We start from the raw sequence: 23,813 nt of genomic DNA on the forward strand, positions 1-23,813 counted from the left end.
ATTCCAATTAGATCCCAAAACTAATTTGAATTTTTTAAGTGACAAACTTTGAAAGTGACATCCATGTAAATATTGTAAATATGTCTGTATTCGATTCAGGGTTGATGGGCCCTACAGAGTCCTACTATGTCCACTCATAGCATCACACAATTCCATTACCCTAAATTAATCACATTAACACAAGCCTAGCAGTAAGCTCTCTACTTTGTTATCAATAGACCATTATTTGCCTCATCACTTTTTACCTTCTCTCAGCTCTCAATCTGAAATCTAGTGGAAAAATTCAGCATTTGCAAGAAACATTTTGATTCTGGCGTTCTGTGAAAGACTCTAGGTCCAGAAAGTGGCACAGAGTTTTGCAATGATGTACGAATGTATACTCAGAGTTAGGTTTTACAAGTGATCCTTTGATTTTATAGATGCTTTTGATGACCAGAGACTCATCTGGAAACCTTGGGCAATAGAAGTGAAGGAGCAGTCTGAAAGCCAAGAGCTCTAAGCAAATTCCATTCAATATGAGGCTTCTTGCCTGACCACCCAAATCTCCTTTCCAGAATAATCTCTGTTTTCAATTGGACATTTAAAGTTTAGAAAAAGCTGTGTTTGTATCTCACCTGGAAAATACCAACCTTTGAAATTTTCAGCTCCTTCTAGCTGCTAGGTTATCCAAAAAATTCACACAACTATTTCCCTAGGAGTGTCTCATGTCCCCCCCCTCCACACACGCATGCACGCATGCATGCACACAAGCTCGTGCGCACACGCTCACTTATACATACGTTTTGATAGTGGGGATTGAACCAAGGGGCATTCTACCTCTGAGCTACACCCCAGCCCTTTGCTGCTGAAGAGTGTTTTTCTAGATTGTCCAGAGTCTCACTATCTTACTGAGGCTGTCCACGGACCTGAGGTCCTCCTGTCTCAGCCTCCCAAGTAATGGAATTACAAGCATGTACTAACTACCACACTTGGCTACACAAAGATAATAAAACAAAAGCACAAAATTCACAGAGAGTACTATTTGTATTTCATAAAAAAGGCAAATAAAGTCACTAAAGAAAATTGTCCCATAATTTCAGTAATAAGAAGAGTCCGAGTAGTGGCTTTGCCCCATACTGTTGGGGAAGCGCACTAGATAGAGTGGTAAAATTATATAGAAATTGCTAATTTCCCATAGAAAGAAAAGTCAATATATCTGTGATTATAATTAACAAATATTTTGGACATACTTTGCGCTGAGAATAGATCCTAAATCACTCGGGTAGTTCGCATAGCTTTAATATGATAAATGTAACCTCTAGCTAATAGGTCCAATTTGAAAGATTCTTTGATTTAGCAATTCTGTGGAAGAAATACAAAGAAGTACTTTCTTATTCATTTGATGATTTATTTATTTATTTATTGTGGATTTGCGGATGGAACCCAGGGGCATTTGACCTCCGAGCTACACCCCCTGCCCTAATTTTTATTCTTTATTTTGAAACAGGGTCTCACTAAGTTGCAGAGGGCCTCACTAAGTAGCTGAGGCTGGCCGTGAACTGCGATCCTCCAGTCTCAGCCTCCCAAATGCTGGGATTACAAGCATGTGCCACCATGCCTGGCTTCATTTTATAAAAAGTGTTCCTACTTTGTATCCATGAGTACCATTAGGTGCTGGCAGAAGTGGATTTACTGAAAAGTGTTGGGTTTCAAGGGCCCTTACATGTGTGGATTCTTTTCCAGGTTCTGGGAGGGGCCCTGCTGTGTGTTCACACAGCCACATGCTTTTACAAATTTGCAAAAACAAAATTATTTAACTCCAAATGTTCAGGTAACTGCCTTCTTTACATCCCAGCCTCTGGTGGGTACTGTTTAAGTGGCTGCTGGTTATGTCTGGATCGAAGCTAAAAATTGGGTTAGGATGCATTCAGGATAGGTTTACTGGGCCTGTGATATGCCTCACAGTTCCGTCCACTTATACGCAGGTCATGGTAGTATTCTGGTGTAAGAATGGCTTCCAGAACATTCCCATTGCCACTGCACAGTCATCCCATGTTGAAAAGGAGGTGCAGGGTCAGAGGATGTGACGCAGGGTCAAAGTTTGTGATCCCATATCCTGGGCCTTCGGGACTGGGAAGTAGGTGTGGTGGAGAAGAAAGAGGTTGGAAATGTATAGCCAAACTCTGCTCTGTGTTTGGCTATCATCTGAACATTAATTATGTTTCATATGGAAGGAATATTAGAGTATTTTTTTATTAATTTACTGGTACAGTGTAATCATATATCATTATGAGGATCAGGATGACAGAGGCACACATCACTCATCTGGCCCTCCCCCAATTCCCAACCCCTCCCCTCCCCCTCCCTCCTTCTCGTGTTTGGTTTATGACTAACTTGGGTAAGTTTGTGAATGTACCTCATGTACGTTGGGGAGCTCCCCTTCCCCCTCCCATTTCCCTCAGGTCACCTTCTTTACTCATCTAAGGTTTCTCCTTCTTTGTCTAGAGTCCTTCCTATGTCCCATTTTCTCTCTAGCTATCACATATTAGAAAGAACATCCAATTTTTCACTTTTTGTGACTGGCTAATTTCACTTAGCATAATGTTCTTCAGTTCCATCCATTTCCCTGCAAATGACATAATTTTGTTCTTCTTTATGGCTGAGTAAAATTTTATTGTGTACATTCAGAGAGGTTTTTTAAATTTCAGAATAATTTAAAAATTTATAAGATGTTAGTAATAATCCATTTTATGTCTAAAGGCTTTTTTAAACTCAGTAATTTAAATTTCATCAGCCATGCTAGAGAAAAATAGACTAATTTTCCTATTCTCTCTATAGAAAAGTGTATTACAAAATTGTTATAATTTGAAAAGACAATCAGAAGCAACGTAACTAAAAATTATGGGGGAAAAGGGATAGAAATGGGTCAGCAATAAAATAATAAAACATTATTTCTCTAGACTTTGTAATGCTTCCATGTATTCAAATTTTAAGCTTTGTAATTTTTTTTTTGGTATTCTGAATAAATAGGAACTTTATTTCTTTTTTACTTGATAATTTTCTATTCTTTTTCTTAAAGAGGACACTTTAACTTCAAATCCCAGTCTCCATCATTCCAGGGAATTGGGGACCAAATGGTGAACAAAACCAACTTCCATTCCTTTTGGTAACCAAATTTTAGTGAGAAGAAAAATAAAATAAACATAGTTTCACTGGGGATAAGTTATCCAGAAAATTAATTTTATGGCAGAACATAAAATGGTACGAACAGAGGATGGAATGGCAGATGGAGGTGCAGCTTTTGTGAAACAAAACTTATTTCAGGAAGAACAGATGCAAAGGCCCTGAGTTTTAATACCTGTTTATTCTGCTCCCAAACATGTATGGAGCTCAATATACTGGCACACACAGAAAGAAGGCACTAGGTTATGAAAGCAGCCTGGGCCCCAATATGCCAGGCTTTGGGGGTCAGGGTTTAGGAATAAGTGGAATTCTTGTTTATTTCTTTGGTTGACATGAAAAGAATGATTTGTTAAGCTAATTAACTAAGTGCCCAACCTTAGCATCCTATCAATACTGTCATCAAAGCACCTTCAGTTGCTTTTCAACGGTAACATTTGCAAAAGCAAGCTCCCACCCTAGTGCGCAAGACGTCCCACACCATCTTCCACCCCACTTCCTCAGTATACCCAACCTACAACCGTGATCTCTGTGTGGTCAATATCTTGGTACCATTACACAAAACTCGCTCCAGTCTAGACTGTGTGTCCAATTTTATTTGTTTTCCACTCCTTCTGCTGGCAATAGGGGTCTCACAATCAGAGGCAGGGGTTGGGGACCATCTTGTGAGGCCTTGGCCAGGTTAATTCTACTCTCTCAGCCTCCATTCCTCGTGTGTGAGGTGAGACTGACTCAATAAAGTGCCACAGCCTCACCTAAAGGAATATGTGGCTGCTCAGCCATACCTGTGCTAATGCCACTTCTCTCTTTCTTTGCAATTGAGTTCACACTATAGTGTGCCTTTATATGAGCCTCCTTATTATGGATAACATGTTATTTTTCAAATCTGGAGGGCATGAATTGTAAATCCCATATGGCATATTGCTAGAAACTTTGATGTTTTGCTTGGTAGCTAATCATCACGTTGCCATCATTGGGACAGTCTCAGAGAGTTTTATAACTAGTGGAGGAAGCTTAATCAGATCTGTTTATAACCTGACAGATTAAGAAAAATACATGAAATACTGAAGTATTGAAGATCTTTGAATTTGTAGCCCCAATTTGCCATAAATATTACACAGATGCTAAGGTTAAAAAATAGTAGCTAACTGAAAACAGTAAATGCAACCTTTAGTAATGCTTGCTTTGTTTTTTATTCCCTCACATTTAAAAAATCTAGAGTGGGACTGAGCTTTAAGTTTGAGTATTTCTATTGTTTTTCTTAAAAACGTTACACACTCATTTGGAACTAAAAACTATGCTTTAAAATAAAATCCATTGCCATCATTGAATTCACAGATAAATGTTGATAATTCAATAGTTACTTAAAGGATGATTTTTTAGAATGCTTTTGAGCATTAATGATGTCATTGAATCACTTGGATAAATATGATCTTTTTGGTGTGTTATTTATAATTAGCAAAATAATGTACTCTTTGAGTAATATGGTACTTAGAAAACACATACCCAAAGTCTAAGGATACATGACAAGGTTTTCTGAGCTTAAGGGACCATGTGCTAAACAGTAGGTCTGACTAAGGAAATGCACTAGAGACAAATAACTCCTTGACAATCTATATAAACTAGCTAATCACGGGAGTCATACTGACTCACTTCTACTAATCTGGAAGCTAATTCTATTTTATATTAGGTAAATATAAAGGGAGAAGAGCATTTGCTGACAACAATGATATGAGTTTTGGCTTGATAGAGAATTTTGCAACCTGATCACAGCTGATTTCTTCATAACTATGGTGCTGCCTTTAGTCATGGAAACAAGAGAGAGAAAATTGCCTTAGTCCACCTGCATCCTGCAGAGTCTATATATATTAGGACAGACTGAGGAACCTATTATTTTGATAATATACTTCATGTGAATCACATGCCTTTATATAGCTATAGATTTATATTTAGAATCTTACAGATTTAGATCTTAGAACATGAAATCATTTCTTCTATAAGAGCCTTCCTTACTCCTCCTTTAATTAAAAGCTAGGTCATTATCTTTGTTCAAGTGACTATTGTGAGCAAGTTATTAGGAATCTCATCAACTGGTTTTCTGTGATACTCTATTAAGCTGAAGCTACCTGGGCAGCACTCAGGATTTCAAGAATAATGGCTACCAACTTCGGTCTCAGGAGAATGGCGAGGGTGCAGCAATCTGGACATCAGCAGACATTGCTGATATTTGCACACCACACTTTGATACACAGAAGTTCCAAGATACTGCTGATTGTCTGATTTACACAGTTCAGAGCATCATTCCAATTGTCCTGGGAAGCCTACGGCAGATTAGTTTCAACAATCTTTGAACTAAAGATATATTGGAAAGATGTATGTGATTTTGTAAAGCGTCCAGATACATTTAGCTTTTCCTGTGGTCTCATTTTATTCATCTATAATTTAAAAGGCATCCATGAAATAGATGTGTTAGAAATTCACTGACCCTAAGGAGAAAGAACAGAAATGAGACATGGGAATTACTGAATTAGAAATGTGTTGTGCAAGGATTTAAAAAAAAAAAACTCTCAGCCTTTCCATTAAAACAAACAAACAAACAAACAAACAAAAAAAAAAAAACAAAAAAAAACCTCCCCAGAGCAGCAGGTGTGGTCAGGATTAAAATTATTGCTTTCCAAAAATCTCTAACGATTTGTGGCTACCTGCTATATTTCATTTCTAGAGTGAAGAATTTTATAACCTGCCAAGTTATCGGGTTAAACTCATCCATTAAGAGTTCAGTGCATGTGCCTGTGAGGTCCTGTGTGTTAATGTGTCTATTACACGTGACGCTTACTAATTTCATCTTTCTTACAACCTTTCAGATCTCTGTCTCTAGCAGCACTGTTGATACCATCTTCTTCCTCCACTTGTACAACATCCTCGCTCCTTCCTGTCTTGCCTCTTCCCATCCGTCTTCCTCTATACTAAAAGCACTCTTTTTAAAGCAAATAAAAATGCAAATATTGAAGTGGTCTTCCTTCTTTTTATCCCCTCTTTTGGTGGTACTAAGGATTGAACCCAGGAGCATTCTATCTCTGAGCCACAACCCCAGCCCTATTTTATTTTATATTTTAGAATTTGAAACAGGGTGTCACTAAATTGCTGAGGCTCTTTCTCGGACCTGCAATCCTCCAGTCTCAGCCTCCCAAGTACTGGGATCATAGATGTGCCCCTGACTCCCTTGTCTCACCATGAAATACAAGGTTTTCCCAGTATTGTATGTGAGTTTCCTGACTTCTACGCCATGCTTTAACTGTGATGTTTATCATTCTTGGCAATCACCCAGTCACAGTGTTCTCATATGCTGCTCTCTCCTTATATGACCTCACAGGCCCTGGTTTGAATCACATTTCAGACCTCTAGTCATCCCACATTATACTCGTCTAGAAGGTGTAGGATGGACATTGGAGGGATCCTCCTGATAGGGTCCTGGTTTTGCTAATAGTTATGTGACACTGAGCAAGTTACTTACACTCTCAAATTGTATTTCCTTCTCTGTAAACTGGATTTAGGAATAGTAATATTATCCCTGAGTGTTAAGAACTGCATGTTTGACACTTGGCACAGGGTATACAGCACAGCATGTTGTGTATTCTCAACAAATATTAGCAAGTGTTTTTAGTATTACCCCTGTCATCACTAATAGACTGGACTGGTATCTGTATTGATTGTAGCATTTATAGACCCTAGCCTATTTCCTGGAATCCAGTAAATATTCAATATATACTTATTAGAAATTATATGCATTTCTAATATTGTCAATAGTTATTATATGTATACTTTAAAATATGAGATTTCTGCCCTTCCCATCTATTTTCTCAAGAAGTGTTCACTTAAGGAATACATTTAATAAAGTGATAAATATGTTGAAGATACAATAAACACCAGAAAAAAATCAATTGCAGATTTTTTATGGCTTATATAAGCAGGACATGAATTTTCTTTCATAACCAATGGCTTGTATTTCCCTTTCTCTGGACTTGGTCATTGCTCATAACACATCTGCTAGTTAACAATTCTGAATGAGTTTTGGTAATACTTGGAAACCATATAGTATATTGATTAAGTAGTCCTAATCTTAACTCTACTAATTATTATACCATCAAAAATTTCCACTTATTATTAATCAATTTTTCTGAATTATAACACTTTTTTTGTGTGTGTGTGGTACTGGGAATTAAACGCAGAGGCATTCTACCTCTGAGCTACACTCCCAGCCCTGTTTCTGTTCTTTATTTTGAGACAAGGTCTCACTAAGTTGCAGATGGTCACACTATGAAGCTAAGGCTGGTTTCGAACCTGCGATCCTCAGCTTCCCACATACTGGGATTACTAGGGTGTGCCACCATGCCCAGCTTCTGAGTTAGAATACTTTTGAAACTTCACAAGAGTCTGTTCTTGAATATTGTCAAAATGACAAATCTTGACTACATTATCTTTTGTATCTTACCTATCTGAATTTGAAAAGTATGTATCAACTCCTTTGAATTAAACACTCAACCCTCTTTCTCCTATTCTAATTATTAAATTGCCACCACCTAGTGTGGCCGCCTGTCTTCTCAGCTTGGCTCCATTGTGAGATAAGGGCAGGCAGGTGGGTGCAGCACAGAGCTTGGCACACAGCAATTTTCCACAGGCAGATTCTTTTCCACCAGTCAACAAATAAATACATAAACAAATGCCGACACCTGACTTTTTTCAATTTTAAATATTTGCCTTTAACACGTGCTCTTGGTCTTTGATCCTAGAACAGAAAATACCCACCTTTGAATTCAAGGGGAACTGTTCTGCTGCTCTTGAAAGACTGACTTTCTTTTCTAATTAATATTTTATTGGGTGCTTTATAATTTTACATCACATTGGGGTACAGGGTATCAGAATATGTTTATATACTTTTATTGATGCATTATAGTCCCACATCATAATGTACTTCCTAGATAGATAGTGACATTCACCCTGACTCTCTATGAGTTATCAAAGGAGGAGTCTCAAAAACAGCTCTGACGGAGCCCAGCACTTTCTGTATTTTATTTCTTATGGATCAGAAGTGTTAGTAACTGTATATTTCATACTCTCTCCCTTTCATCCTAAGGTGATACCTTACTGCGATTTTTTTTCTATAGTTCTTACTGGACTTCCTTGATTTTAGGAGGTATGAAGTAATTTTAAACAGGCTTGTTTCAGGGATGAGAGTGTAGCTTAGTGGCAGAGCACTTGCCTGGTATGTACAAGGCCCTGGGCTCCATCCCTAGCAGTGCAAAAATGAAAAAATAAAAGGCCAGATGTGTTTCATATTTCTAAATCTTCAATGAGAAGACAGACTCACTGTCAAAAAACAGATTCTGTTTGAACAACTGAAGTGTTCACAAATGCTAGATCCTGTACTAGGCAGCGGTTACCTATGCTGTTCATTAAATGCTCACACTGTCTGTGTGAGAAAGAGCTCCTTATTCCCGCTTTTCCCATGGCTCTGAGAGACAGGTGATGCAATCACCTCCTTGTTTAAGTAGTGAGCAAGTGACAGGATTCAAAAGCCAATTTCTGATTCAAAATCCAGGGCTCTCTGCAGGACACCAAATTCACATCACGTAGATGAATACATTTAGAGATCTCCAGCTCCCGACATCCATAATTCAACAATCACAATCTCCAGCCCAGCATTTGTAGTTTTAAATGCACTGTTTTGGCAGAGTTGAATTCAGGCAGCCCAAATCGCTTCACGATGGATGTAGAGCTCATCGTTCTACGAAAAAGGAACTGGGTTTGGAGCATGCTGTGTATTTTAAAGCATGCCATGTAAGTATATTGATTGTAAAGCAATCAGGTAGTAAAAATAAGATGAAAGGGGAATGTAATTCATTTCCACTACGCTTTCACATTTTTCTGTATAAAATGCACTGTTTTGTACAAACGCAGTCATTCTCACAATGACCGCATTTATTCTGGCTTCTAATTACTTTTAACGACGGAGCACAGGGCACCACTGCAGAGGACTGCTGACAACTAGGATAGAGCACCTGGATGAAGACAGCAGCCCTTCCATGGTGCCTGGCTCTAATTCAGTACCTTGCCCTGGTACACTGGGGCCAATGCAGTATGTTAAATAACCATCAATCCCCAGGTGGCCACTGCGGTTCTCCCGGCACAACCCCTGAAAAATTACTATGGAAAGCCCAGTTGCTGACCTATTGATCTTTTCCACCTTATTCACCCCTAGCCATGCCTTGGGGATGAATGCAAAGCTTGAGGAAATTGCCATAAGTCAATGGGGATCTCAAAACCCAGCACTATGTTCTTGTTCCCCTACAATATAGAGAAGGCTTTCCTTAAATAACATAAACAGTGTATGAGTGTGTGAAAAAGGAGCAGACTACTTGTTTCATTACGGAACTCTTATCCTACATATACACACAATAAAATATGAAACATCTACTCTCCCCCTGTAGGAACGCTTGAATGGCAGTATAACAATAGCTGCAATCCAAAAGCCAGTAATCAGACAGTTTTCCAGTACAATTTATAGGAGCAACCTCTGGATAGCTATGGGTGCTTTCAATATTATTAGTTACTTGACTCTTGTCATATAGATAGCACTATGAAATCTTCCCATGACTATACTGAGTTTCTCTGTTTCATAATCTGAGATCTGAGAGCTGAAAGGCAAGGGGTTAATGGATATTTGAAAAGAAAGCACAGAGATGGCAGGCAGAGAGGAGCCCTGTGGAAAACTACCGAACAGAATGCAGGAGTGATGGGTAACAGCTGGAGTGAGATCCTGGCGGCAGAAGCAGAGCTAAATTGAATACTCCGCTCACTCCATCTATCTTAAGGCAAAAAAGCAATCGAGTTTAAGGGGCACATTTTCAGTACTGCTCAGGGAATTAGCCATGAAATTCTCATTAAAGATAATGGGACTTTCTATTACAACTTTCAATACATTCTCTCAAAGTTCTTGGCTTATATCTTCAAACCTAGACTTGAAAACCAACCCCTGGACAAAAACATTCCACAGCCCTTGATCCTTTCTATTGAAGCCCACTTAGGTGTGTTTGTCTAGGACCTTGGTTCTCAGTAGACGTGAGCAGACAGGAGACCACTGACCTTTTGGGGTCAGGGAGGTGAGCATTCAGGCACTTGAGATCTTTGCTCTGCTGGGAATGTGTGTGAATATGAAACAACTGGGTGGAAGGGAGGGCCTTCCATGCCATACACCACCAGGTTTGAATCTGCTTCCCCACAGTTTAGATTTGTCAGCCTGAATTCTTGGCAACTTATTTCATTTCTGTTTTGCTTTTTTAGATTTGGCTGAATCGGTTGGGTGCCTATCTCGGCTACTTGAAGTTCCTCAACACCACCTGTGCAGGCCTGTGCTCTCCGATTTGCCATCAGATTTCTATTCTTACTCCTTACAGGTCTTTGATGACCTGGATATGTAAGAGAGACATCCATGATACTTAAAAGAGATGTCCAGGCATGTTTTTAATCTGTCCCTCTAGCTCTTTGTCACTGATTATTTTTTCTGTCTGGCCTGTTTATTCAAAACATCTAATGGGACTTTGTGTGGTTCCATACATTTCTAGTCCATCCTCCCGTGCTGTATTCTGAGGCACCTCTGCTCTGGGACACACAGAACGGTGGAGCGCCAGCAAATATTAACACTGTCTATGCACAGCTGGCAATCCGTCATTTTTTCTTGACTACACAGTTGGCAGCTGATTGTTCTTTCCTGAAGGCCTTCTCTATGAATATCTTTTTCCTGCTCCTAACACCAAAAGTGCATTACATGAAAATTCTTAGCAATGTTTTTAACCAAGTTCAAATATATATGTATATGAAGTCTCCCCTCATGTGGTCCCCTTCTCTCTCCCTGTACTCATCGCCCCACATCTGTTTTTCTACAGCTTTCTTAATGTAATATACATGTGATATCCTTAGTCCTTGCTGACTCTGAATCCATCAAAGGGCACTGAAAATTCAACATGTAACAGTGTACCAGATTAATTCAATACCCTTCTCTACATCCCTTCAAAGAAAAACACCTATTTACTTCATGGGGCAGCTCCCATCCTTCTAAGCTTTTCAGCTGGAATCATCAGAACCCTTCTGTGACAGTTGCTTTGGGTGCCAACCTGACTGAATCAAGGGATACCTGAAAATCTAAAGGAGCACCGTTTATCTCCATCATTGCATTTATTATTCTTAAGACTTCATCAGGCACTCATCTCATCTCTTTTCTGCCAAAAGAGAAACCCAGGTGCTTAGCTCTTGCTTAGCATGAGTGGGCTACCACCTGTGTCCTGCGTCTGCGAGGAGGTTTCTGGAGATTGGTCAGCAGACTGAGTGGAGAACACCCATCCTCACAGGCACCATCCAATCAGCAGGGACCCACACGGACAAAAAGGCCATAGAGGGTGAGCCCTAGCTCTCGCTCCTCAGCAGCTGGGACAGCTCTCTCCTTCCCTTGCACACCTTCTGCACTCCTTCCCTTGCACACCTTCTGCCTTTCCACTCCAGGACTCACACTGCCAGCCCTCTAAGCCCTTGAGCCTGAGGCCTAGGACTGAGCAGCATGCAGATGGCTTAGTGGGGACTCCTCAGACTCCAAAACTGAGTGAGCCAAGCCCCCAGTAAATTATCTTTCTCTCACACAACACATTCCACTGCTCTGTCTTTCTGAAAACCTTTATTCAACACCCACTCCCTATTCTCTATTTCTTGCCAGTCCTCCTGTCCTATTTAATTTAGTACCTTTTACATCTGTCCTTTTCCTTCTAACCTCTGTGCCAACACCTTAGTTTTGGTATTGTTACCTCTCACTGTACTGTTGTGATACTGTACTGTTCCCCAGGAGCCACCACTATCCCACTACAAATCAAGAGAGTGACCTTCATTTTTAGAATACTTAAAAATATCAATCTGGGCATGGTGGCATATGCCTGTAATCCCAGTACTTGAGAGGGTGAGACAGGAGGATCACAGGTTTGAGGACAGCCTCAACAAGTAGTGAGACTCTCATCAACTTAGGGAGACTGTTTCAAAATAAAAAATAAAATAAAATAGGGCTGGGGTGTAGCTTGGCGTTTGAATGTCCCTGGGTTCAACCCCCAGTACACACACACACACACACACACACACACACACACACACACACACACACACAATCATGTTACTCTTTTTCTGAAAACCTTTCATTGGCTACCTAGGGTCCCAGGAGGGAATCCCAAATATTTACCCTGGCAGAAAGAACTTCATCCCCCACTCTCTGTCCATGTTTCTAGGCTGATCTTGCATGGCTGCCTCCTTGCACTTTACTGGCCAAATACAGCACACTGGTTCCTGAAAGGCGCAGCCAGGCAGCCTGTGGTTCACACTTCCATGTTGTCTTTTCAGTCTATTCTTTGCACTGACCCACTCTTCTCCATTTTCATCACTCAATGAATGCTATTCATGCTTTAAAAGCTACAGCAGGGCACCTTACTCCCTTCATGCTTAATTGGATTTAAGTCTCACCCCTCTATTCCTCCTGAATATATGAGATGCAAATTTAAGGCTAAGAACAGAAACTACCATTTCCTTCTTTCAACTTTGTCCATACCACTGTCCCCTGCTCCAGGTTCACATATACAAGAGGCCACTCTTAACATGTACCCTGAAGAGAAGCATTTGTACTGCTGAGTTACCATATTTCTGCCCTCCAATGGAAGAGGGAAACCATTACATCATTTATTAGAAAAGTTATGAAGGCACTAACACTGAAGCCTTCAGGAATATATATCAGAAAAATGATGAAACTATTATTTTGATTTTAATATAATTTTGCAGATTTAGGAAAAATCCTATCAGCTTATTTTAAATAAACATTGTAGAATATTGTTTAATAGTTTTAAAACTAGATTTTGCACTTACCACTGTAGTAGTTAAATACAATTTTAGCAATGTAAATATTTAAATTTTACAAATATGCTCGAAAAGTAAAATTGGGTTTGACAAATACAGATAAAAATATAAGTGTTATATTATCTTACTGAGATATGTTGGACACATCATGATTATCTAGACTTTTCCTATTTTAAAGATAAAAAGTAATCATGTATAAACTCTTATCTGTATTAAAATTAAGGTCCATTTGGTAGACATCATGTGATTCCTTCTTAGATGTCAGAACTAGAGACCATTGCAATGAGATGCCTCTCTCAGAAATACTGTCTTATTAGCTGGGTGTGGTGGCCCACGCTTGTAATCCCATAATTTGGAAGGCTGAGACAGGAAGATTGTGGTTCGTGGCCAGCCTCAGCTACTTAGTGAGGCCCTTGGCAAATCAGTGAGACCTTGTTTCAAAATAGAGAATTAAAAAAAAATCGGGCTAGGGGTGTAGCTCAGAGGTAGAATGCCCCTGGGTTCCATCCCCAGTTCCACACATACATACACACACATACACAAAATACTGTCCTATTAATTGCTGGCCATAGTATATCTAATTTTCAGTAAACAATAGCAATAACTTATACTAATTTATAAAGATTCATATAAATAAAGAACTGCCCAGGTTACTGTGGGGAGCCATTAAGGCCTTCTCCTAGATTGGTATCTCTGACTCAGCTGACTGTCCTTCACCCAGAGTCAACAAGGTTTGGGGTTATTGAAAGTTCAAAGAGGTCTGAGAGAGGATCAGGTGGTAAAGACACAAGGGTACTGATAGGCCTATCTGTAATATATATGTTTTGTATTGGTTTGTATTGTATTCCGGCAGGTATTCCGGCAGGTGGTGGCCCGTACGAGGAAATTCTGAAACTGAGGATCTCGTGAAGGACACCACTGAATAAAAAAGAAGTGTGCTCGAAAGATTTTTGGTAGTGGTGAAACGTGGGAATTTTGTAATATATAATCGGTCACTAAAGTAAAGCTTTGTGCAAAAGAAACTAAGACAGAAAATGAAGAAAAAAACTAAGATAGAAAATGAAGGCGCCTAACATGTAAATAATAATAGAGGATAGCTCAGAAGATTAGTTCCTAACGTAAGAGTTGTAAAAATCCAATGGGTCAAAAAATAAGTTTTTTGTTTTTTGAATATATATTAGAAGATGCTTTGTGTTAAGCTTCCTAAGGAAGAAACTGCTGCTCAGTACCATAGAGATGAGTTGTTTTCTTTAATTTCGCCGCTTCAAGCAGAGATAAATCGGGCTGCAAAAAACGGAGAAGATACTAGGGGATTTAGAGTTTTCCCAGATACTGAAGACCCTGATGGTTAAGGAAGTGTTATTAGGGTTCTTAAATGCCGACAAAACTGGGTCAAGGAGATGTTATTAATTTTTTGAATGCTGACAAAACTGGTCGCACAACAGCAGATAGATATTGGCATCCATCCTCCAAAAACAATTTTGCTTTAGTAAAATGAAAAGATCCTTGCACAGGAATTCAGAAAGGTCCTGACCCCATACTAATATGGGGAAGAGGGCATGTTTGTGTTTTTTCACAGGATGAAGATAATGCACAGTGGATACCTGAGCGGCTTGTGCGGCATATGGATCAAGCAAGAATAGAAGACTCTCAGATTAATGCTGATGACTGAAACATGGGCTTACGTTCCAGATCATACCATACTTCATCCAGCTGTTTAGGAGCAGCGGGAGATCGCTGTCTTCAGTAACAACTCGCGATTGCTGGGACTTCTTGCTTTGAATTTTGCACCCATTGCAGAAACTTTTGTTTATGCTGGACAAAGAACTGGTCAACATGTCGGGAAGATGGGATGTCTACAGTTGACACCTGTGATATTGCAGACAAGTACAGAGACTGATATTTTGGACAGAGAATTGATAGTACAAAGACGGATAATATTATTTTGGAATTGGTACTTTTGATTATTTTGGACAAAGACTGATAAGTAATTGTGCTATTGAAGGTTTGGTCTTGTGGGGCCCTGGTTACCCAGGGAAAAAAGATAAAAATGTTAGTCCACTAATAATTTGTTTACTCTATAAAACTGATTCAACATGTAAAAAGCATTGTGTTAACTGGAGAAAATGTCTTGCTGAAATATCTATGTTACATGATACTCCCAATACCTTGTTTATTAGAGACTTGGGACAAAGTGTGGTCTCAGGACAAAGTGAGAACATTTTTTCAGCAGAAGTGCACAATTTACCTTTGAAGCGTACCCCAATTTAAGAGGCAGGTAGTCAATGACAGGTAAGATTTCCTTGGGACAAGGAAACCTAAGACAGGATATACAGTTTAGCTCTGTATTATCCAAAGATGGGTAATCCTTGATACAAAAAGGAAACAACCTAAGACAGACACAGTCTTCTTTTAATATAGTAAAAAAGGGGGAATCATGGGGAGCCATTAAGGCCTTCCCCTAGATTGGTGTCTCTGACTCAGCTGACTGTCCTTCACCCATACTCAACAAGGTTTGGGGTTGTGGAAAGTTCAAAGAGGTCTGAGAGAGGATCAGGTGGTGATGACACGAGGATACTGATACGCCTATCTGTAATGTATGTGTTTTGTATTAGTCTTTATTGTATTCTGGTGGTGGTAGCACGAGAATGTTGATTGACCTGTAGCTGTGTATAAATATCTCTGGAAAAACAAACACGGGGTCAGCGTCGGCGCAATAAAGATGAGATTGACCCAGAAATTGCATTGGCCAGGAGTGTTGGCACAATAGAGAATACTGACCCAGGCATTGTCGTCGACCCATAGGAAATATTGATCCACGAACAGGGGTCAACCAGTAGAGATAGTAGGCTGGCGGCTCCCCCACGTTAGAATTTAAAATTCTCCATCCTCATGCCTCACTTCAGAACCCGTACTCTTGCTGGCTGGCTCGCTCCAGCAGGTTACAAAGACATGATTATCACTTAAATGTGTGATCAGACTTTTAGAATGAAGAATTTTTATAAAAGATAATAGAAGCCAAGTACCATGACTCACACCTTCAATCCCAATATTGGGGAGGCCGAGAGAAAAGAATCACAGGTTTAAGGCCAGCCTCAGCAACTTAGTAAGACCCTATTTCAAAATAAAGAATTAAAAAAAGGTTGGGGGTATAGCTTACAGAATGTCCTGGGGTTCTATCCCCAGTACTTAAAAAAGGGGGGGGGATGATAAAGGGAAAAGGTAAAGAATGAAGCTGTTATAATATTTAAAATATTTTATTTCTCCCCCATTATTTTGATAAAATATACCTATGATATTTATCTGGTTGTCTAGCAAGAATTACAGTATTTACTTACTTATTTTACAATTCAGAGAAATTTAAGATAATGGACTTCCTCCTGATGAAGAGAACTAATAAAGCTAAGATCTATACTTATGAAAAGGCAGTGCTACCAATACATCATGAGCAGGATCTATTTTGTTTTCTGAGTCCAGTTACTGCAGTATTTTATTTTCTTCCTTCTAAAGATTAGAGCATAATTTTAGAACTACTTGCTGGAAATGTACAATATCCTTAGGCCATGAGCTAGCAGAAATTTTTCTTTGGTTCCATTTAGCTATCTTTCCAGTGATTTAAAATTCAAGTGTTTCCTCTAATCTTGTTATTGGATCTCTTAGACCTTTTTGTTTTGTACAAAAAGTAAGTAGATACATTTGAAACCTTCATATACTTTGAAATTAATTTATTATTTTCTGCTCCATACATAGAATCTAACCTACATATGGAAATCTCCAAAGTGAACTTATTCCTCTTAATATATCTGCACACAGTAAAAAAGATGCAAGTTCACTGTTGGCCCTATTGGGACTCTTTGATTACCTAAGTCAGGTTACCTTGAATGCTCTACTTTTCCAAGATTTTGCATGATCTAATCTGGGCCTATTTGTCAATTTGTCCTTTGATGTCATGATAATGACAGAGTAAAATATTACTAAGAAAGATTCCTTTACAAGTCCAAAGTGGTTTATAAAATAATTGATATTATTTGAATTATATTTTCATAATTTTTTATATAGAGTCACCTGTCTGTTTATTATCATTGAAATAAAAACTATCCCATTAATTTCTTTTTAGCTCTTATATTTTAATTTCTGAATTTAATTTTTTTAATCAGATGCTTAAAATCATACTTTGGGCCCTGTACTATGGTTCTATACAGGTTATACAATCTTATATTGGTAGGCAAAGGATAGGGAAGATGATCCTGTGAATTCAACTACCACTTGTAATGTTAAATGTAAAAATATATGTTTCCCAAATACCAGCTATTACATGCATTTTGGACATACACCCCTTTTAACTTGATTCCTAAAACTTTACATATGTTAAAGCTAATTTCTATAACATATTAGAGAAAATAGCTTAACACTAGGATAATGCAGTCAGCAGCTAGTCTGATGTTCACCATTGCAATATTAACAGGCTGGCCTTGCCACAGACCGTCTCCTTCTTACAGCCAGGTGGGGCTCTCTCCAAAGGAGAGTTCTCACGTGACTCGAGTTGGTGTTGGTCAGCCACTGAGGCAATGAGGTCTTTCTGATGGTGCCACTAACAACTCTCTGCAGATGATGGAACTTAAGGTCAAGCTCCCACGAAAATATGAAGAAAAAGGAGAATTCATGGATATGGCTCTCCAGTGTCTGGGTTCAAAGACATCACAGGCTGGTCAGAATCATGAGATTCGGGAGACCTGCACTCAAATAGCCCACCTTCCCAGAGGGCCAGACTAAAGCTCAGACATTTAAGCCATGCTTAAGAAGTATAGAGCAAGCTAGGCATGGCAGCACACACTTGTAATCCCAGTCCTCGGGAGACTGAGACAGGAGGATCGCAGGTTTACAACCAGCCTCAGCAACTTAGTGAGGCCCTCCACAACTTATAACTTAGTGAGAACTTGTTTCAAAATAAAAGAATAATAAAAAAGAAGTATATAGAGTAAAAAATGTATGAGGACAAAACCTCTCTGTATCAAGTCCTGAGAGAGAAAAATTCATTCTAGATGTCTCCCTCACTAGAAATTTCCTTGGCATATCCTTTATCCTTTCCAGCAGTACCTGGAACTTTCTGACCACTTGTTCCCACTGGCTAGAAAAGCAGAAACCAATGTGGGGGAAAAATGCATCTTTGCTTTCCGGCTCAGTGTGGCTCACGCTTTGGGTTTTGTAACATTTGCAGTGTACTGATTTATACTGGTTGAAGAAAAAACAGTTGGCTATTGAGCAGGGGTAGGAATAAAGAACCAAAACAATACCACACCAAATGGAAGGATGCGGCGATAATAAATGAAAGGGACATTTAGAAATCCCTGTAGCAGGCATTTTGATTGCCTGCAACAAATAACTAGGAGAGGTACAAAAGAGAACTTGAAAAGCCACAGCACTGACTCAATACTTTAAAAAGGTTCAATTTGGCAAAATATAGCCCTTGTCTATAAAGCAGGTATGTATACAATACAAATAGCTTAAGTTTTTATGGAAGAGAAATTCAAAAGATTTTAAATGCTCTCATTTGTTAATAGAGAAGTATCAATTAAAACCCTATAGTCATATAATTGTACATCTAGTAAAGAAACACAACATATAAATGGATCCTAATAACCTCTGCTACAGGCGAGGTAAGGTGTGAAGGTGCCACAGAGCTATCTATCCTACTGCCTACATTGTATATGAGAACAATCCATTTGGGAGTCCAAATAATAATATAGTAACCAAAATGCTTAAAATTCTTTGACACAGTAAATCTAACCAGAGGAGCCTTTTGTTTTCTTTGAACATAAGAAAATAAAAGGAACTTCTAAATAGCAACATATTGAAAATTGTCTCTGTGCAGGTTTTATGTGCAATGGAACAGGAACAGAAATCATTTAGCACTTGGTAAATCATTTAGTGTTTAGTAAATGGTGGCATACCTACGGTTGGAATATTATGTAGCAAGTAAAATAGATAATAAGAAGGACCTGTTTCAGTCTCTTTGTGCTGCTACAACAAAATACTGGGTAATTTATAAAGATCAGAGAGTCTATTTTGTGGTTGAAACTGAGAAATCTAAGTCAAGAGGCCTGTAACTGGTGAGGGCTTATGTGCTTCACCATCCCATGGTGATGGAGATGATAGATAGGCAGGAGAGAAGACAGCAAGAGGGGCCCAAAGTCACTCTTATACCAACCCACACTTGTAAGTCCTAATCTATTCCCACAATAGAGCTTTAATTCATTCATGTCAACAAGCCCCACTTCCCCACACTATTGCATTAGGGATTTAGTTTCCAACACATGAACTTTGGAGGACACATTCAAAGTCTAGGTGCACATAGGGAAAACACATGGATAACTGCTATGAGCATGAAACAGATTATTAAACCATATGCTACAGTCTGAATGTGTTCCCCCAAACCCACATGTTGAAACTTAATCATTAATATTCTAATGTTGAGAGATTGGGCTTTAAGGAAGCGATTGAGTCATGAGTCCTTAGGAATGGATTAGCACCCTTCTTCCCTCTGTCCCTTCCCCACCACATGAGAAACAATGCTTGAGGCACAATCCTGGAAGCAGACACAAGAGCTCTTGACAGAATGAACTCCCAGTACCTGTATTCTTGACTTCTAGCCTTTATAACTGTGAGAAAATAAATTTCTCAATACTGAGACAAAATACTCAGTCTTGGTTATTTTGGAATAGTGGCACAAATAGCGTAAGACATTGTATATATGTGTGTGTGTGTGTGTGTGTGTGTGTGTGTGTGTGTGTGTGTGTAAGACACACAGAAAACAATGTTAAGATGTGTATTGCTTGATAGAAGTTATGAGAGGTGCAAAATAAAAAAGGTATGTCAGAAAGAAAAATTCTCAAAAAATTTCTACTCACTAAATCATCCTTCAATCAATTATATTACTCAAAAGGAAAACAAATATGATCTTAAAAAGAGACTATCCTGTTCCTTTTCCACTCTTCAACAGAAATGGAGATGCTAAAGGTGAGTGGAAAGTTGAAGAATGGACAGGAGACCTGATCGGCTCACTTGTAACACATGCAAAGGATTACCTGGGGAAAGACAGGTTAATAAAAACAAAGCCAGGCTAAGTGCTGGGAGAAGATTTTAATAATTCATCCTGAATTCCATTTCTACTAATCTTATATTCACTATTGTATGCAGCTCTCGCACCTAATTCAGGCCGGCTTTAAAACAGGCAGACACTAGTGCTAATTAAATCTGCCTTTTCATTCTGAAATTCACCTTCTTTCTTTTAATACTAAATGCATGTGGGATAATTCAAGACCTTAAAAAATATTTTAAGTCCTCTTACCCAATAAAACCAGACAAGGTAGGACACTGAGTATCTAATGTGGGTATACTACTTTTGATTCTTTCTCATCTTGGTTTTAAAAGTAAATGATAAAAATAACTTGGCAGTATTTGTTCTGATTAACACTATGAATTTCTCCCCTCTGTTGGAACCAGAGTATAAACCTCCGTGTTTAATGTTTCATGCAGGTGTGGATCTGCTTGGGTTCCTCTCTAGCTGTCTGAATTAGAATTACTAAAGGATTATTTTAGGAACAGCCTTCTGTGGGATTTTGAATTTCAATATAAATTAGCACACATTTTTTTCTTCATGGAAAAAACATCTAAGCAAAACTTGCACTAAAAAATTAAAGATTATGCTATTTTATTCTGCTTAATTGAAAAATAAAAATGTACGATTTTCAAATAGGTTTAACTCAAATTCAGCACCTGTCTTGGGGACACTGGTACCAACATTTTATTAAATATCTTCTGACATGAACTAACTAAAGTTATATTCATTTCAAATTGTAAAAATCAAGAAAGTCAAACTTTTCTAAAAATTCAATATTACTTATGATCCTAATATACTGACCAATAAATATTTAGCAATTATAAAATAGTCGTTTAAGATAGACCTGCTTCTCTTATACAATACCTGTCAAATTCTAAAATTGCTCATGGAATACCATAAGAATAAGTTAAACAATTTGGTCATGGTCTCCAGCATTAAATGCCAGGTGTAATTGCATTAACTTTTTGTAAAGTTAGGCAGAGGTAAGTGTGTGTGTGTTCATAAATTCAAAGTTCAAAGTGACTCTCTAATTGCCTTAGTATACCAAGTACTCTGATAACTATAATCTTGAGCCAGAGGAAGAGAGGAACATAACTATCCAAGGCGATGACACTGGTTGAGGCCACCACTGACTCCCTGCTGCTCTCGCGTGCTCCCGCCCGGGGATGTTTGGAACGCTTCTAACTTGGCTACTTGTGCAAGATGCATTCATTTCATAAAGGTTTCTAATGAGTCTTCCTACTCCCACCAGAAGGTGTACCCCTTCTTCTCATCTTCTTACCCCTACTCCTCTGATGGGTGCGCCATGTTACACAGTTGTTTACTTTCCATTCCTTCTGATGCAGCGCACCCTATATGCAAGTAGGAACTTCATTTTTTCAATGCTGTGACCAAGCATCCAGAACAGTGCTGGCACCTAATTAGTGTGCAAAGACATTCAGGAAATGGATGAATGAATGAACTACTGGGAACAAATCAAATGCACGTGAGTTGATCAGAGGACAGAGATCAATTCTCAGCTAATGAAAGATTATAAAAAGTCTGGGCAGGAGGATCAAAGGCCAGTCTCAGCAACTTAGACCCTGTTTCAAAATTTAAAAAAGAGAGGGATGGGGAACCTATCTAGCTCAAAGGTAGAATACCCCTGGGTTCAATCCCCAGTACAAAAAAACCCCAAAAAACAAAACAAAACAAAAAAAAACAGGTTATAAGCTGAGCATAGTGGCACATGTTTGTAATCCCAGTATTTAAGATGTTGAAACAAGAGAATCGCAGGTTCAAGGACAGCCTTGACAACATAATAAGATTCTCAGCAACCTAGCAAGATCTGTTTTAAACTAAAAAATAAAATAGGGCTGGAGGTGTGGCTTGGAGAAAGAACTCCCGTGGGTTCAGTCCCTAGTAACACACACACACACACACACACACACACACACACACACACACACTCACAATAGTATTTGTCCAGTTGCATATATTTTCAATTAAGTCTGCAATAAATAGAGTGCAAAGTACACAGTGACTAAAATGAAGAGGGAATTCTGAATATTCTGTCAACCACAAAAATGTAATGTTGCATTCAGAGAAACAGTCTGATCACATTTCTAAAGCAAGATGTTGCTGTGTATGTCTTCAAAATTACCACTTGGCCATCACACATCAAAATGGAATGTCACCAATGAGAGGCTGCTACCTTGAATGGCCTCTCTCCCCCTCCACCTCCGGAAATGGATCCATCAAACCCCAACTCAAACAACATCACCTTCTCCACGAGAAGCACTCAGATCCAACCATCTCAAAGGCTTATTTCCCTCTGAGTCTCATTCTTCAGCTATAACTTTCCTAGGTAATTTATGTTTTTGTATACTCTAGATTTCTGGTGTTATTTCTCATCATTCTGTTGTTTCTAATCTTATACTGTTATTATTATTGCTAATATTTTTATTTTCTTGTTTGCTCTTCATCCTTTATATCTCCAAGATGAAGGTTCCCACTGTACGATGCTACGCAGCAGGATGTGAAAGGCCATCTCCAGTCCTCTGCATGGACTAGGTACCAAGTAAATCTGAATAAATGAGTCAACACCATCGTGAAAATCTAGCTGGCTGAGTACTAAGATCTCTATTTCATGACAGACAAGACGTTTTGCTCCTTACTCAGATTGAGGGCCAAAACTCTGCTCTGTTTTTTTCCATCTACAGCATTTCTCACTTTCTTGTGACACTGGTCTACCAAACACAGTGGAAAAAAGCATTTTGTTCAGTTAGTTGGGTTCATCTCCTACTAAGTCAGTTCCTATGGTGAATAAGAAGGGCACACATGTTAGTACCTAAAATACAAATGGGGTAATATAAATGTAGAAGGGATAAGATTCTGGGCCACCATGATAAAAATGTAGAATTGCATTCATTTGTATGACTAAATAGTCACTAAAAATATAAGATCTAGGACCAGAAATCATCCAAAATTTTATTCCAAATGCATCCAGGTTCTTTGAATGTTTCTAGTTTTATTTTCATCTAGGCAAAAAAAAAAATGTGGATAAAAACCACTTTACTGGCTGCAGAACGAGGAGTGCATGGGGGAGGGGGGGATGCTCACATACCGGTGCACACCACTGCTGCACATGATGATGTGGCAGGCTCCCAGCCTGTTGCACAGCTCCGAGGAAACTGACAGCAGCCCAACTCCAGAGGCGCTGCAGGCTGTGTTAGCACAGGCAGCTGTGCGCTTGGATCTGATAAACGAGGCCACCAGTCGATAAAGTTCATCCAAAGCATTGAGAGGCCTCATTAGCTGCAGGAAAAAAAAAAAGTGATGAACATCCAATTCAACAGGTTTAGCAGAAACCCTTCAAATGGAATGCAGTTTTTCAACATCAATTTTAATTGGTGCATTGTAGTCATAAGGGGGTACAAAATGGTAGAGGCCTATATGCACACACCACTCATTTAGCCCTCCCCCACTTCCACCCCTCCCCTCCCCCTCCCTCCTTCTCATGTCTGGCTTAGTGATTGACTTTAATATGTTTATGAATGTATAGCATGTGCAGGAACCTCCCCCCCCACACACACACACATCACTCTCAGTTAGG

At 39.0% G+C, this 23,813-nt stretch overlaps 1 protein-coding gene across 1 annotated transcript in view; it reads right to left on the reverse strand.

Annotated features, from left to right (window-relative positions):
- Positions 1–23,512, reverse strand: part of LOC308261873 (phosphatidylinositol 3,4,5-trisphosphate-dependent Rac exchanger 2 protein-like) — a gene marked incomplete at both ends in the record, with an annotated part of 38,602 nt that extends 15,090 nt beyond the window's left edge. Inside the window, one exon of the mRNA XM_080694057.1 lies at positions 23,325–23,512. Within this exon, the coding sequence (XP_080550183.1) occupies positions 23,325–23,512 (188 nt within the window). The remainder of the gene's footprint in view (positions 1–23,324) is intronic.
- Positions 23,513–23,813: the final 301 nt, after the last annotated feature.

Source organism: Muscardinus avellanarius (genome assembly GCF_963383645.1).
Source record: "Muscardinus avellanarius genome assembly, chromosome: 4".
Lineage (NCBI taxonomy): Eukaryota > Metazoa > Chordata > Mammalia > Rodentia > Gliridae > Muscardinus > Muscardinus avellanarius.